Source organism: Castor canadensis, chromosome 14 (assembly GCF_047511655.1).
Source record: "Castor canadensis chromosome 14, mCasCan1.hap1v2, whole genome shotgun sequence".
NCBI lineage: Eukaryota > Metazoa > Chordata > Mammalia > Rodentia > Castoridae > Castor > Castor canadensis.
In genome coordinates this window covers 39,390,443-39,407,194 of record NC_133399.1, presented here as the reverse complement: position 1 = coordinate 39,407,194, position 16,752 = coordinate 39,390,443, and the positions used below count along the sequence as shown (strand labels likewise).

Genomic DNA, 16,752 nt, shown 5'->3' with positions numbered 1-16,752 from the left:
CATTTTTGTGCTAGTTAAAACACATGCACAAAGTAATGCTTTGGCCTCTTTTAATTTTTTTTTTTTTTCAGAAATAAAGGAAGTGGGGCATTCTTTTGCGTGTTTTAATAATTTTTTTTTTCTGGGTGCTTTAGACCGTTCAATTTTTCTTTCTTCTTTGGTGGTACTGGAGTTTGAACTTAGGGCTTCAGGTTTGTTAGGCCAGCGCGTACGACTTGAGCCACTCTTCCAGTCTGAATTTTTTTCTTTCTAGCCCAGGATACTAGATGTAGATCTTTACTGCAGTGTTCCAAAACACTGTGATTGGAAGTCATGAATCCAGCTGGGCACCATTGATTCACATCTGTAATCCTAGCTACTTGGGAGGCAGAGATTAGGAGGATAGCAGTTCAAGGCTAGCCTGGGCAAATAGTTCTTGAGACCCTATCTTGAAAATACCAACATAAAAAAAGAACAGGCTCCATTGCCTAGCAAATGGGAGACCCGGAGTTCAAACCCCAATACTATCCCCCACCAAAAGTCATGAATCCATTCACTGATGCCCTCTCTTGTTAAATCACTGTGTACAGTATAAAGGACTGTCATTGTGGTATTTCCATACGTACATATAATGTGCTTTGATTAAATTACCCCCTCTGTTACTTTCTTATTCCCTTCCCCCCTTATTTTGCAGATGGGGTCTGACAAAGTATTTGTCTGAGCTGGCCTGGAATGTCTATTCTCTTATTTCCCAAGTAGCTAGGATTACTGGTGTGAGCCACCAGCACCCAGTTTTTAAAACGATTTTCAACGGGTATTATTATACACTTTCTTGATTATACTTGCTTAGTTTTTTGAGGGGGCGGGGGTTGAACTCACGGCCTACACCTTGATCTACTCCAACAACCCTTTTGTGTGTGTGTGTGATGGGTTTTTTTTCGAGATAGGGTCTCGCGTTATTTCCCTGGGCTGGCTTCCAACCATGATTCTCCTGATTTCTGCCTCCTGAGTAGCTAGAATTATAGGCTTGAGCTACTAGCGCCTGGCCCTTTTTTTTTTTTTTCTTAAACTGTGATTATTTTATTTGATGAACCGCATTCAGTTGATGTATGTAGGGCGCTCTATTCCTTAGATGCCTGGGCGGGAAGCTGGGAGAGAGATTACCTACAAAAAGTGCGTTGATCACTTCTCGGCCAAGATCAAGTGTAGTATCTGTCATCAGTTTAATATCTGATAGGTCTTCTATACGAGGACAATATATTAAATGGACTTTTGGAACAGTGAGATGAAACAGGAGCTTGCTCCGTCCACTCCAGGCATCGATACTGGTATTGCAGCATCTCCAAGAACGGTGCAAAAAAAAAGGGTGTTGAGATACAATATAACCTGAGGCCCATAATTGAAAGACAAAACTTATAAAACTGGCCCAACACACAGTTTTAAGAAAAGAGGCAAGTACAAATAAATACAGAGGCCTGAAGCGCAAGCCAAGTCCTGGCCAAAAAAATTTTAAAAAGAGGCTCTGAGGCGGAAAGGTGTGTGCGGTTTCCATGGAAACACTATTTCCAAGTCCTCCTGGCAGCTCTGCGGAGGTGGGCCCCGTAGCCCCGCCCACCTACCCCTGAGAGCCAATAACGGGCCAGGAGGTTTGTAGCGCGTGCGCAGAGCGGGTCAGCAACTTGGAGGTGTGGGCAGAGCTCCGGCGCGTGAGCACCCGGTCCTTCGTGCGCACGCGCTCTCCCAGCATGCCCTGGGCGCGCGGGCGGCGGGCGCCTCAGTCTGAGGACCACTGCGGTGGCAGCGGAACCTGGTTGAGTGAGGAGCCCACTGCGGCTGAGGCGACTGGACACTGACCAGGTGCAAAGAGGAAGTCGCCGGTGCAGACCCATTCACTATGAAGCCCCCCGCAGGTATTGGCCGTCCCTCGCTGAGGTCCGGCTCGCGGGACCAGGGTGTCCCCTATACCCGCGATCCTCCCGGAATTGTGACTTGGGCCTAGGACCGAGCCGAGTGACCCTCGGCCGGGGCTCGGGGGAAGTGGGCGGTGGGCAACCCTGCCCCTTCGTCTAGGAATGAAAGAACCAACTTTTAACATGCTCATCCATTGTGCATACTTGCACGGGTCGGACCCAGGGGCGACAGGGAAGAGTAAGGACCCGATCCCCATGCTCCTGCAATTTTGGAGCCAGAGATGGACGCTTAACAAGTTTACATGAGTAAAGGAGGACCTTAGATATGCTGGTGTGGAGAAAATAAATCTGGTAGGGCCAAGCTTGGAGAGACTTCATTAAAGAGTGGTCATGGAGGGCTTCCCGAAGGAAGTGACATTGGAACCTAGACTAAAGAGAAGCACCTGCGGGAGCGTCCTGATAGAGGGAACCGCCAAGGCCAAGGTAGGGAGGCAGGAACATCGGAGCAAACAGTCACTTTGGCAGCTGGGGGCCCCTCTTATTTTAAAATCAAGGATGCTGTTGGGTTTCATCAGGGAGCAGTTGTATATTTTACAAACTCACTCAGGTTGTGTGGTGCCTCCTTATTTATATCTTTGAATTTGCTCGTGACTGCCTACCCTCCCCGGGTTCTTCTTTGAGCCTGCTGTAGTAATAATAATAATAACGTTCAAGCTTCTGGATTCTTGGCTCAGAGACCTGGCACAGAGGTGGCAGTCTAACATTTACAGAATGAATGGATGTCCATAAGATCTTCAAACCCTCACTACTCCAGGAGAACTTGCTGGTAGGCCCTACACCTTGAGCCACTCCACTAGCCCTTTCTGTGATGAGTTTTTTTAGATAGGGTCCTTCGAACTATTTGCCCAGGCTGGCTTTGAACTGCCTTTTGATCCTCCTGATCACTGCCTCCTGAGTAGCTAGGATTACAGGCATGAGCCACCAGTGCCCAGCCTTGACAAGTTTTAATACAGCACACAGTTCCCTTTTTGAAATTCTGAAATCCCAAATGCTCTGCCTGAGTCTGCAGCAAAGTCATTCGGCCCCAGAATCTTGGTGATGTAGAGCCTTTTTCCCACCTAGTTTTACATCAATGGTTCTAAGCTGCAGGGATCATGCTACCTCTGAGACCCAAGCCAATATCTGGGGACATTTATGGTTATCACAACTTTGCGGGGAGGTTCCAGGCATGGATAGGGCAGAGGCCAGGGACACTGATTAGCATCCTGCAGGGTCCAGGATGCCCACCCCAGATAATGGTGGGGTCCCACATGTCAGCAGTGCTGGGTGGCTGAGGGAGGTCCTGGTGTGTACTCCCTCATACCACTGCAGAAAGATTATGTGGTGCTTCCCCAACCTTCTTGGATGTTATGTAATACACTGCCTTTGCACTGTATTGCCTTTCTAAAGTAAAGGGAAATCTTGATTTTCGGGAAATCTTGATTTTCAGGATATCCTGGCCCCAGGAGTTTTTGGATGAGCAATTATGGTGTGTTGCAACAGCTGCCATTCAACAACTTTGTTGTATTTAGGATGCAAGGTGTACTGCTCTCAATCCCATAATTACACTCCCACATCACCAGTGTGTCTTGACCTCCACAGCCAGCCTGAATCACTTGTGAATGAGTTAAGGCCTGTGCACTCCTCACTGGGTGTGGAGTGCAAGGGAGAAGTAGAAGGGCTCCATCAGGAACTCCCACTGTGCATCCGTTTCTCACCCTGGCATGCTGGGACTTGAGCAGTGCCATGGTGCTCCTGGACTTGCTCTTGTGAATACCTGAGGGTCCTTGGGTGCTGCTGGCCAGCACCTGTGCTTGGTGTCTCTAGGGCAGGGTTTTTGGTGGTGCTGGGGCTTGAACTCGTCACTTCGCACTTGCTAGGCATGTGCTCTACCACTTGAGCCACACTTACAGCCCTTTTCTCCTATGGTTATTTTTGAGACAGGAGCTGCTTTTTTTTTTTTTTTTTTTTTTTTTGCCCCACCTGGCCTTAAACCTCCATCCTCCTCATCTCAGCCTCCCAAATAGCTAGGATTACAGGCGTGAGCCACCAGTGCCTGGCTTAGGGCAAGGTTTTTAATAGCAGCTTGAGCAACTGGGTTGTTCTCTGTGATGGACTCCTGGGCTTGTAGATGGAGTGTTGAGCACTGCCCCTGACCTCCACCCGCAAGTATCCCTTGGCTAGTGGACAGAATCTTCTCCAGCAAATCGGTCCCCACAAGACCCCTGGGCCTCACTCACCCAGGTCCCTTGGACCCTGAGTGTGGACTTGGTCAGATGCAATCAGTGCTGCCTTTTGCCTTCTCTGTCCAGCCTGCGCAGGGGATGTCCTGGATGCAGCGTCTCCGTGCTCCGTCGTGAACTACCTGAGGTGGGACCTGAGTGCCCTGCAGATTGAGGCGCTCACCAAGGAGCTCATCGAGCAGACCAAGCGTGTATACGACCAGGTGGGCTCACAGGAGTTTGAGGAGGTGTCCTATGAGAGCACGCTCAAGGCGCTGGCTGATGTGGAGGTGTCCTACACAGGTGAGCCAGTCGTGGGGCCCAGGTCGGGGGTTGGTGTCTCCAGGAAGTCAGCATGATGGGAAGAAGTAAGAGAGGCTGCAGGGCTCAGAGCCTAGAACTCATTAATCCCAGTTCCTGACCCTGGCTGCAGGGTGGGTGTGACAGATAAACACTCCTTATCCATCCAACCTGGTTGGGCATCTAGCAGGTGCCCTCCTCCACTTCCTCCAATCAAACTGCTCCCCGGTTGCATCATCTGAGAGCCTGAAGTGGTAGAGAGCCAATTCAGGTGGCAACTTGAAACCTGAGTCACTTCTAACCTGTTCCCAGCCAGAGGGTATTTAGTGTCTGTCTGAACTAATGAACTTGGCCCTTGTCTTAGTTCATTTATTGTTTGATTTTCTTTTGAGACATCTATTGCCATATTGCCGGGGCTATTCTCAAATTCCTGGGTTCAAGCAACCCTCCTGCCTCAGCATTCTGATTAGCAGGGATGACAGGCACCACCACCCCACTTCTTAGCTAGTTTTCTGTTATAACAGACTACCTGAGACCAAGTAATTTATAAAGAAAAAAAGATTGATTTTGTCTCACAGACCTGGAGACTGGAAATGTCTATGTGGTAAGGGCTCATGCAGCTTTGATTGTGGCAGAGTGAAGGGCAAGGGGCGTGTGCAGAATGAGGATTCCAAATTCACCACAGCCAGCTCTTGAATGAGAATGATTTCCTGGGAAAGGCGGTACCCCTCTTAACTGCCTAGTCACCTCTCCATGACCTGCTGCCACTGTGGCAGGCAATTTCAGCCTTAGGGTTGGAGGGCACACACCCTATTGAAGCCATGGTGGCCCCTTTCAATCCTGCTCCATCTGCCACCTCAGGCTCTATCCTGCAATTGTCTAACCTCTGTCCACAGGCATCCCAGTCCCTACCCACAGAGCCTCCTCCTCTCCTTAGGTCCCTTTGCTGACCTCGTGAGGACTGGGGGCCCAGATCACAGGGATCTTGTCCAGAGCCCTTTCTAGAGGTCTACAGTGTCCACCTGCCAAATGGCTAAGGGACCTTGCAGCAGGGGATTCTGAGCAAGGGAACTCCTGCCTTCAGGGATTTCTGAATTCAAGCTGAGGGGATCTTGTGTGTTCCTGGGGGGTGACTGGGATGGGTTCTCGACCCCTGGCTTATACTGCTTAGACTCCAGAGGGCTCGTGCTACCTCTAGGAAAGGGGCAGTGTGTTGGGGTGGAGACAAGACTGGGGCTCTGGGCACCTGTGACCTGCAGGTATGGCTCTGATGCTGGCTCTGCCTCCTGCTCACTCTGGCTTTCAGTGGGTGGGTTGAGCCTGGGCCTCGGCGCCCCCCACTTCTGTCAAGCAGCAGCTCCCCATGGAGCATGACTGGTCAGTTCCACATTCTACTCCTGAAGCCTTTTCCTCCTTCCACACTCCACCTGGAACGGTTATAAATCCAACCTTGTGCCAGCCACTGTTCCCTCTTACAGTCCTCAGGGCCTTTCCATTGCCCTCAGGTTAAAAGCCAGTGTTCTGGGCCTGGCCTCCAGCAGTGGCACCACCCAGGCCCAGCCCATCCTGGTGGGGCAAGGTCCCTGTGCCTGCAGCCCAGGGCCATTGTCACACCATATCCACTGTCCGTTTCAGTGCAAAGGAACATCCTGGATTTCCCGCAGCATGTGTCCCCATCCAAGGACATCCGAGCAGCCAGCACAGAGGCCGACAAGAAGCTGTCGGAGTTTGACGTGGAGATGAGCATGAGGCAGGACGTGTACCAAAGGATCGTCTGGCTGCAGGTGCAGGCACAGGGCAGTCTTGGTGGAGGCAGCTGGTCTCTAGAGCCACAGCAAGCTGGAGTGTGCTGTCCTCTTGCTTTTAAAATGCATGATAATGAGGATCATTGCGGGAATTCTGGTCACACTAACAGTGTGTGTGTGCTTAAGGGAAGCGGACCCTGAAACAATAGGGGGACAGTCACCTTTATGTTCCTTTTTTCCCTTAAAATGAAATTTGAAGAGAGCCAGTGACAGTTGGAGAAAGCACGGCAAGCAGCACATGGGGCTCATAGGCACCACTTCAGGTTCCTACCCCTCTGCTTGGTTACAGCACCCTGTGCCAGCATGAGCTAAAGGCCAGTGCCACCTACAGGGAGCCAGGCTGTATGGGCGACAGGAGCAGCACTGTGGGGCCCTTGCTGCTGACATGCTGTGGCCAGGAGGCAAGGACCCAGATTCCTCTCCTGTTGCTCAACCTCTCCAGCTGCTGGAGCCTGGCACATGCACTGTTCCTCTCTCCCTGTCTGGAAGCAAGCCACAGAGGTGGGGGAGGAGCTGGTGCTGGCAAGACAATTGGTCTTTTTTTTTTTTAGTACTGGGATTTGAACTCAGTGCCTACATCTTGAGCCACTCCACCAGCCCCTTTTTGTGAAGGGTTTTTTGGAGATAGGGTCTTGCGAACTATTTGCCTTGGGCTGGCTTTGAACCACAATCCTCGTGATCTCTGCCTCCTGAGTAGCTAGGATTAGAGGCATGAGCCACTGATGCTTAGCTGCAATTGGTCCTTTACAGTGCCGGGGATGGAACCCAGGGCCTCATCTGTATTAGGCAAGCCTCACCACTGAGCTGCACCCCATCTGCCATGGTTTTTTAAGTTTTTGTAGGTTCATACACAGTCTTAAGAGATGACATAGGACTCCCTGTATGCTTTGCACAGGTCTTCAGTGGTGACATTGTGCACAACTTCAGTACAACCCCATAGCCAAGGTGCTGGCTTTGTCACCCGTCTTCCCTTCCTCCTGTTTACTCTGGCCTCATCTCAGCTGGGCTCTTCCAAACCTCTTGCACTTGTGGGCACAGCCACCACCTCTGGGGTAAGTGCCCAAGAGTGCAACGGCCCAAGCCTGTGGTGGTCATGATGGTTTGTTTTTGGTTTTTTTGTTTTTTGTTTTTTTGTGGTACTGGGGTTTGAACTTAGGGCCTACACCTTGAGCCACTCCACCAGCCCTTTTCTGTGATGGATGTTTTCAGGATATGGTTTCGCAAGCTATTTGCCCAGGCTGACTTTGAACTGTGATCCTCCTGCCTCCTGCCTCCTGAGTAGCTAGGATTATAGGTGTGAGCCACCGGGCCTGGCTCATGATGGGTTTCTAAGGAGTGGCTAGTGTTCCATATCCCCACCAGGCTCAGAGGAGGGTCTGTTCAGGGCCATGTCATCTCTTGAGTGAACATGCTTTGATTTGCTGCTTGCAGGAGAAAGTGCAGAAGGACTCACTGAGGCCAGAAGCAGCAAGGTACCTGGAGCGGCTGATCAAGCTGGGCCGGAGGAACGGGCTCCACCTCCCCAAGGAAACTCAGGAAGTGAGTCACCTGCCCCCACCCTTAGGAGTGCCCTGCACAGAGGGCCCCTGCTGCCCTGACCTTCCCTCCTACACTGCCTTTCCTCCCCCCAGAAAATCAAGAGCATCAAAAAAAAGCTGAGTCTCCTGTGCATCGACTTCAACAAGAACCTGAATGAGGACACAACATTCCTGCCATTCACGCGCGAGGAGCTGGGTATGCCACAGTGTGGCAGCCCTAAGGGTCCTGCCTAGAAGACCAGGTTGTAGAGGCCCTCAGGGGCTGCTGCCTCTTCCCTGTGACTTCTGTAGTCCAGGGTAGTGGCAGGTGCCTGACTGTCCTGGACAAGGAGCATCTCACATTGTGCACTCAAGGGCATGGTAGATGTTCCAAATCCTTCCTCAGGAAGCCTAGTGGCTGACCCAGGTCCTGCCTGACAGCAGGAACCCTGCTCTAGAGCTTGCACTACAGGTTCCACTGTCAGCCCACCACTAGTTAGCAGGTCCCCATAACCTTGCTCATCCCTGAGAGTGATTTTTTTTAGTCTCACAGAATCAAGGGAGAGGTGGAATCTGTCATATCTGGCCTGAGCCTTTTATCATGAGTCATTTTAGACATGCAGAAGTCTCAAGAACAGCGCAGTGTGAAACCCGTGCTCTTGGCTCACCTCTAGTGATCTGCTTTATCTTTCTTTTTTTTTTTTTTTTCCTTTTGCTTTATCTTTCTTTTATCTTTTTATTTTTCTTTCCCTGGCATTACTGGAGTTTGAACTCGGGGCCTGGCACTTGCTAAACAGATTCTCTACCACTCGAGCCTTACCCCTAGCCCTTTTATGCCTGGACCAGCTGGGACTTTGATCCTCCTATTTATAGCTGGAATAACAGGCATGTACCACCACACTCAGCTGTTAGCTGAGATGGGGTTTTGCCTGGGTTGGCCTCAAACTACTATCCTCCTGGTCTCTGCCTCCCTTGTAACTGGGGTAACAGGCATGTGCCACCACGATGGAGATTCTTTTTGCTCAAGCAGTCAGGGCTCATACCTATGTGTGTGGCTTTTGGATTCCTGAGGCTCCTTTCTGGCAGGACAATTCATTGGCATGTTCTGACTTTTTTTTTTTTTTTTTTTTTTGCAGTACTGTAGCTTGAACTCGGCCTTCACCTTGAGCCACTCCACTAGCCCAATTTTTGAGATAGGGTCTCATGAATTATTTGCCCAGGCTGACTTTGAACTGAGATCCTCCTGATCTCTGCCTCCTGAGTAGCTGGGATTATAGGCGTGAGCCTCTGGCGCCTGGCTCTGTTCTGACTTTGGTGTCTTTGGATGCCTATGGAAACAGCTCTGAGCATCTAGATGGGGCTTGCTGTGGAGGGGCAGGTTAGAAAGCAGCCAGGGGCAGTGTTCAGGCCACAGTGGAGATGTAGAGGAAGTAGGCTGCCTGGAGACTAGCTCAGGGCGAGAGGCTGGCTTTGGGCCGTCTTTCAGGAAAAGCAAAGCTCAAAGCTATTGCTCTCGTTGGGGCATTGCTCCCTTGCCCTCTTCTCCCCCTTTTTCCTCTGTGTCCCCTCTGGTTGTAGACTTCAGCACTCTTAGCTTTTCTTTTGGCTCTTCAGTGCTTCCCATTTTCAACTGTGGCATTTGAGGCTGCCTGGCATCTTCTTTTGGCAGCACTGAGGCTTGAACTCGGTCTGATGCTTGCTAGGCAGGCACTACCACTCGAGCCACTCTGCCAGCCCTTCCCTGGCATCTTTTGTGAGGGGAACCTGACAGCTGCCCCCATCACTTTCATCATTCCACATACCGGAGCTGGAGGCCCAGAGGTAGTCAGAGGGTTAGGGGATGGAGTGGAGTGGTGGGACTGGGCCTGAGAACTGCTCCCTGCTAGCTGTTTCTAGCCTGAACTCCAGCCAGGGTGCACCCCCTCTGCAGCCATGGGGCACATGGACAGGCTGCTCCTCTCACAGCCACCCAAATCTGAACCCACAGGAGGGCTCCCTGAGGACTTTCTGAACTCGCTGGAGAAGACAGAGGATGGCAAGTTGAAAGTCACCCTCAAGTACCCCCACTATTTCCCTCTCCTGAAGAAGTGCCATGTGCCTGAGACCAGGAGGAAAGTAGAGGAGGCCTTCAACTGCCGCTGCAAGGAGGTGAGGCACCACAGAACAGGCAGCTGGCTGGAGCCTCTCCCCTGCGGGGCAGGTCTGGCTCTGGGCCTGGTCGCCCCAGTCCATAGCAGGGCTTTGCCCCCTCCCCCTAGTGTCTTCTGTGGTAGCTTTTCTGAGCATTACTGAGTGCATGCTTGTTCCTTCCCTTTCTTTGGCCACCCCTTACCCACTTCAGCTGCAGGGTGGCCTTGCCACACTGGAGCTGGAGTTGCAGATGTGCTGGGGCTAGTGCTTCCACGTGGACGCTGCTGTGGCTACCCCTTTTGAGTCCTGACGGCCTCTGTGTGTGTCCCCTATTGAGCATATTGTACAGTGGATGCAGCAAGGGTGGCTGCTTGGACTCCTGTGCTAACACTACAGCCCACCCATGGGGTCAGCACAGAGCTCCTGGTGACAGGCTGAGCTGGCTGAGAGGCCATGTGCAGTTGGAGTGGGGAGAAGGGAACCCACAGGTGGGGCTGATCTATGTCTGCCGTGCCAAATGCCTGCACAGAGGGGACCCCATTGTTCAGGAGCTAGGGTCAGGTCCCATTGGTTGCCGTCTTGCCTTCTGGACATAAGCCTTAAATCCATGTTACCCTCAGCCCACAGGCAGCTCTTGTGCTGTGGCTCCACCTTCCTGATGGCTCAGGAGGCCAGGGTACTGTGGCCCTTTGGAGCCCTACAGGAATCCTTGTTCCTGAATCCCATCTGGTTCCCAGACTTGGGTCCCAGTGGCAGTGAGGGATGTGCTGAGATCCAGGGCAAGGGTGACTCTGTGTGTGACTGGTAACGCAGGCAAGTGCTGCCACTCCCCTGCAGCTAGGCGGGTTTGGCTGGACCCTGTGGCTGGTTTGCCCACGCTGTGCTGTGTTGTGAACGAGCCCTAAGTGAATGAGAAGACCATATGGGTCCCCACAGTTGGCTGCTTATGTGTGGCAGGGGTGGACAGCGCCTTAGCCTGGGCCAGACCCTGGACAGACAGCATCCCCAAGCACAGTAGTAACACTCTTGAGGACGCCTCCCACCCCTGTGTCCCTTTTCTTTCGTGGCCCTTCCTGGCTCTGAGGGACTCTCACCCTTGGTGAGGCAGGATGAAGAGTGTGGGTCCAGGCTGTGGGAAGTGGGCAAGAAGGTCCAGGTGCCTGGACCCTTGGCTGACAGCGGGCTGTGGTTTGCAGGAAAACTGTGCCATCCTGAAGGAGCTGGTAGCGCTGCGGGCACAGAAGTCCAGCCTGCTGGGGTTCAGCACACACGCTGACTATGTCCTGGAAATGAACATGGCTAAGACCAGCCAGACCGTGGCTTCCTTCCTAGGTAACTGCCCAATCCATGGATTGGCCTCGGGAGGGCTGCTGGGACCTGTGCATGGGTGCTGCCTGTGAGCCTGTTCTTCCACCTGTGAACCAGCCTGACTTCTTCCTTCGGCCTGAAGAGGGCCTAATGAATGTCACGGTGAATCGTCTGCGTCTTGTGCACAGCTTGCCCCCTTCCAGCGCTGCTTGGGTGTGGCGTGGTGCTGGCCTCGGCATGTTGGGCCTCCCTATCGCCAGTGGCTCGCAGCTTCTCCTGAACGGGAGCTGGTGTGGCAGTGGCTGGTGCACAGAGTAGAGTGTCAGGAGCCCGCCTTCCTGCAGATGAGCTGGCCCAGAAGCTGAAGCCCCTCGGGGAGCAGGAGCGGGCTGTGATCCTGGAGCTGAAGAAGGCTGAGTGCGAGAAGCGGGGTCTGCCGTTCGATGGCTGCATCCACGCCTGGGACATGCGTTACTACATGAACCAGGTGGAGGAGACACGCTACCGCGTGGACCAGAACCTGCTCAAGGAATACTTCCCTATGCAGGTGGTCACCAGGGGACTCCTGGCCATCTACCAGGAGCTCCTCGGGCTCACCTTCGCCTTGGAGGAGGGCGCTGCTGTGTGGCACGAGGACGTGCGGCTGTACTCAGTGCGTGACGCCTCCTCAGGGGAGGAGATCGGCAAGTTCTACCTGGACCTCTACCCCAGGTGGGCCAGCAGGCCTCCCCAGTCACAGAGCCAGGGAAGTCTCACTTCCAGGGATAAACCATGGGACAGAGCACTGGGAACCTGACCCCATTGACAGCTGGCTGTCACTATCATACCCCTCTGTCCCCCAGCCACAGCTCTGTGGAGGCCAGGGGCCTGGAGCCATGGCCTGAGTGCTGGGGCAGCACCCCAGGGGACTCTGCCCAAGGAGTGAGGGCCATGGGCAGTGGCCGTGCTCCTGGTGAGGAGGAAGTCTGGGCTTTCAGTATGTCCAGCAGTCTCCATCACCTGATGGGGCAAGGGACCCTCCCTGAGCCAGTGTGGCAGACACTGGCCTGACCCCATGCTCCTCCCCAGGGAAGGGAAGTATGGACACGCAGCCTGCTTCGGCCTGCAGCCGGGCTGCCTGCGGCAAGATGGCAGCCGCCAGATAGCCATCGCGGCCATGGTGGCGAACTTCACGAAGCCCACACCAGGCACCCCGTCCCTGCTGCAGCACGACGAGGTGGAGACCTACTTCCACGAGTTCGGTCACGTCATGCACCAGCTCTGCTCCCAGGTGCAGCCCACGGTTGGGCTTTTTGGGCCTCGTCTCTTTGTACCCCTCCCCCCAACTGTGTCTGATCCTGCCACAGAGCTCTTGTATTGGCACTCTTGTATTAGTGTCCTGAGGCTGCCACAAGTGCCACAAAGTAGTTGACTTCTGCATTCATGTTGTCACAGTCCTAGAGGCAGAAGTCCAAGCTGAAGGTGTCACAGGCTGGCTTCTTGTAGCCCTCTGGGTTGTAGCCCATCTTCTCCCTGTATCCTCATTCCTTATGCATGTTTTCCTCCTTTTTTTTGGTAGGTCTGGGGTTTGACTCAGGGCCTCACACTTGCTAGACAGGCGCTGTACAACTTAAGCCACACCCCTGCCCTTTTTGCTTTATTTTTTGAATCGAGTCCCTGAACTACATTCACCTATTTACACTTCCCGAATAGTTGGGATAACAGGTATGCACCACCATGCCCAGTTTTTTTGTTGAGATGGGGTCTCTTGAACTTTCTGCCTGGGCTGGCCTTGAACTGTGATCCTCCTGATCTCCACCTCTCAAGTAGATAGGATTATATTGCACCCTGCTGATGGTCATTCTTTCTCTCTCTCTCTCTCTCTTCTCTTCTCTTACTCTCATTCGCTTCTTCCTTCTCCTCCTTTCCTCTTCCTCTTCTCTCTTTTTTTGGTGGGACTGGGGTTTGAACTCAGCTTCACATTTGCAAAGCAGGCACTCTACTATTTGAACCAAACCTCCAATCCAGTTTGCTCTGGTTATTTTGGAGATGGGGATTTCATGAACTACTTGCCCAGACTGGCCTTGATCCTTGATCCTCAAGTAGCTAGGATTACAGTCATGAGCTATGGCACCCTGCTGATGCCTCTTATAAGGACACCAGGCAAGCAGATTGGACCTTACTTTCTTGTTGAAAGACCCTGTCTGCCAACACAGTCATAATCTGAAGTGCCAGGGGGAGGATCTGAATATGTGACTTTTGGAGACAACAGCCAGCCTATCAGTCTCTCACAGAGATGGGGGTGATGGCATCATTTCCCTGCAGTGTGCTCAGAGCAGAGACCTCAGTCCCACAAGCGCTGAGTGAGCACCACGTCCACAGGACCCAGGGAGAGCCAGGGTGGAGGCCAGAGTGAGGCCCTGGGACCCCCACTGGATCACGTGAATGCAGAACCCAGAGAGGTGGGTGCTGACCCTCTGGGCAGACCTGAGACTCAGGAAGTCCATAGTGGCTGCCCTTAATAGGCCTTCAGTGGTCATGGTGGGAGCCACCAGGATTTCTGGGCTCCCAGCCTCCTGTCTGTGCCCTGGGCCCCAGTTGCACCAGTGAATGCCCCATCTCTGTCTTGCACACACATGGGACACCATTGCTCCTGGTAGCAGGAATATGTGGGCACTGGGTGCTGTTGATTTTAACCACTTCACCAAGTTGTGCAGCCCTCAGTGCAGTCCATCCTCAGAACATTCCATCACCCCAAGGGAAGCCCCATCCCTGTGAGCAGTCACCCCATGCCCTCCCCAGTCCTTGGCCCCAGAAATCCATTTCCTGTCTCTGGATTTGCCTGTTCTGGACATTTTCTATCAATGGAGTCACACTGTATGCCCTTGTGTGTCTGCTTCTCACTGAGCACTGTGTCCTCAAGGTCTCTACATTGTAGCTTGGATCAGAGCCTCATTACTGTTCATGGCTGAGTAATAGTCTCCTGTAGGGATAATACCTTGACAAGCACAAGTTTTCAACTTGGATGAAGTCCTATCCATAGTGTTAATCTTATTTGTGCTGCTTTGCATCTGGTCAAGGACATTGTTTCACCTGCCACACTGGTTCCCCTCTCTGTGGGATGTAGAGCTTTCTAGACATTAGTTCTGGACAGGGGAGAGGAGTGTGGGTGGCTAGCAGGGCAGGTGTGCATGGCTGCCATCTTCAGGTGTGCCCCACATTGGGACAGGCTGACCAGGGATTTCATCTGCATCAGCCAGGCTGCTGAGGCTGCTGGGAGGGAGGGCTACATCCAGCCTGTCACCTGCTGGCCTGTGAGGCCAGGCCATTCCTGAGGCACTCTGCCCACTGCCACAGGCGGAGTTTGCCATGTTCAGCGGGACCCATGTGGAGCGTGACTTTGTGGAGGCGCCGTCACAGATGCTAGAGAACTGGGTGTGGGAGAAGGAGCCGCTGCTGCGTATGTCCCAGCACTACCGCACCGGCAGTGCCGTCCCCCAGGAACTCCTGGACAAGCTCATCCAGTCACGGCAAGCCAACACAGGTGCGGCCTCCACCCCCACACCTGCCCCGTCCCCTGCCAGGTCCTGGTACACTAACCTAACCCAGCCTCTGGTGTCCATCCACCTAGGTCTCTTCAACCTGCGCCAGATCGTCCTCGCTAAGGTGGACCAGGCCCTGCACACACAGATAGGAGCAGACCCCGCTGAGGAGTACGCCCGGCTCTGCCAGGAGATCCTCGGGGTCCCAGCCACACCAGGTAGCTGCTCACAAGCTGGGTCCACCAGAAATGCGGATTCACAGCCACTCTGGATCATAAGGGACCCCGCAGCATGTGAAAGGAGTGAACTGAGTGGCCCACAGGCTCTGCACCAGCCCCCACTCTAGCTGCAGCTCCTTGCAGAGACTCCCTCTACAGGAGCCAGGCTCACCGGGTCCCTGGCCTTGTGCTGCCTTCACGCTTAGGCCTGTTACTCTGGCTCTGCAGTGTGGCTAATGCACCAGTGCTGGTGATCCATGTCCTTGTGTCACCTGAGGCTCTGAGTGCAGGCTCCTCCCCTACAGTGCCTGGGCTGCTTGGGCCCAGTTCCCAGGGTCTCTCTGTGGTGCAGCCAATACCTGCCACGGGGAACCTTTCCTGGCCCAGAGGTCTGCTTCCCATGTCAGGGATGTTTGTGGTTGTCACAACCAGCATGGTTTGGGTGGACTGGGGATACTGCTCTGTATCCTTCAGAGCTCAGGATGCCTGACCCACACACCCCCCTGGCCCACGCTCACCATCAGACTTGCACTTGCTGCCATGTCCAAGTGGGGCTTGCTGGGTGTCCTCTGTCCTGGGAGAAGCACCGAGGCTGGCAGTGAGCTGTACTCTAAGCTTCACTGTGTATCTGTCCAGGGACCAACATGCCGGCAACCTTTGGCCACCTGGCGGGAGGCTACGATGCCCAGTACTATGGCTACCTGTGGAGTGAGGTGTACTCCATGGACATGTTCCACACACGCTTCAAGCAGGAGGGGGTCCTGAACCGCAAGGTGAGGGATGATAGGGACAGCTGGGAGGGTGTCCTGGACGGAGGACTCCTGGGAAGGATCTTGGCTATACCAGTCATGTGTCCTGCCACCCAGGACCAGGAATAAGTCCTGGCGAGTCCTTGGCCACCAACTCCCAGGTACCACAGCCAACTAGGGGAGGGCAGGACTGGAGCCTGAACCCTTGGCCACTGTGTCCCTGGTAGAGTAAGCCTAGCAGTCTTAGCTCAGGCTCCACGCACCTGGTCCTTCTTTCTACTTTTGACCCCATTAAGGATTTCAGACTGCAGTGTAGGACACCAGTTCTTCCAGTCCCTGCGTATGCAGCAGGGTGCACCCTCAGAGTGAGTCTGCAGTGTCTCTTCATGGTGCCGAAGCCCACATGACACCCACAGGCCTCCCCTGGAGTATGGTGGGGGTGAACAGAGACCCAGGCTGTCTGCCCTGGTGCCTCCTTTTGCACCCTCCTGGCCTTAGTCCTCTGGGTTCTGTTCTGCAGGTCGGCATGGATTACAGGACCAGCATCCTCAGGCCTGGTGGCTCCGAGGATGCCAGTGCCATGCTGAAGCTGTTCCTGGGCCGAGACCCTAAGCAGGATGCCTTCCTCCTGAGCAAAGGGCTGCAGGTGGAGGGCAGCGAGCCAGCCTCCTGCTGATGGCACATACAGAGCCTCACACCTAGCCCATGTCCCTGCCGCCCTGTGCCTTAGTCCTAGCCCCGGATGGTGGCTGCCCATGGCGCTCCTGGGGCCTGGCAGGCAGGGTGAGCACGGGGCAGCTTCTCATCATTGTCACATCCAGACTCTGGATCCCCTGTAGTCAGGGACCAGCCCGGGCTAGAAAGCCTGTCCTCCAGGTGTCTGGAGAGCCCTCGTGCCCAGGTGGGCATTGTCTTTGTTGCACTAACACTTCCCTCCCTGGGTGGCGTCCTGGTCCTGCAAGATGGCTCTTCTGTGAGTGGCAGCCATTAAACACTTGAAGCAGAAGGGGCTCCCTGGCCTGATCTTTTTGCCTCGCCCTCTTGCTTGTGGGAT

At 53.8% G+C, this 16,752-nt stretch overlaps 1 protein-coding gene and 1 pseudogene across 1 annotated transcript; both read left to right on the top strand.

The window, feature by feature from the left end:
* The first annotated feature begins 1,160 nt into the window (after positions 1 to 1,160).
* On the top strand, positions 1,161 to 1,341 carry LOC141416977 (U2 spliceosomal RNA; annotated as a pseudogene).
* Positions 1,342 to 1,693: 352 nt separating this feature from the next.
* Thop1 (thimet oligopeptidase 1) lies at positions 1,694 to 16,704 on the top strand. Its single transcript, XM_020170778.2, has 13 exons — positions 1,694 to 1,889; positions 4,241 to 4,453; positions 6,086 to 6,234; positions 7,687 to 7,794; positions 7,887 to 7,989; positions 9,760 to 9,920; positions 11,099 to 11,234; positions 11,555 to 11,921; positions 12,279 to 12,480; positions 14,547 to 14,733; positions 14,821 to 14,949; positions 15,586 to 15,722; positions 16,219 to 16,704. Exons 1-13 carry the CDS (start codon positions 1,874 to 1,876, stop codon positions 16,372 to 16,374), a joined length of 2,064 nt encoding a protein of 687 aa, XP_020026367.2. The 5' UTR covers positions 1,694 to 1,873; the 3' UTR covers positions 16,375 to 16,704.
* Positions 16,705 to 16,752: the final 48 nt, after the last annotated feature.

Excerpts from the sequence above, each read along its gene's own strand:
- Thop1 (XM_020170778.2), top strand. Across the intron at positions 7,990-9,759 it reads ATTCACGCGCGAGGAGCTGG|GAGGGCTCCCTGAGGACTTT; the intron begins GTATGCCACAGT and ends CTGAACCCACAG. Across the intron at positions 15,723-16,218 it reads AGGGGGTCCTGAACCGCAAG|GTCGGCATGGATTACAGGAC; the intron begins GTGAGGGATGAT and ends TCTGTTCTGCAG.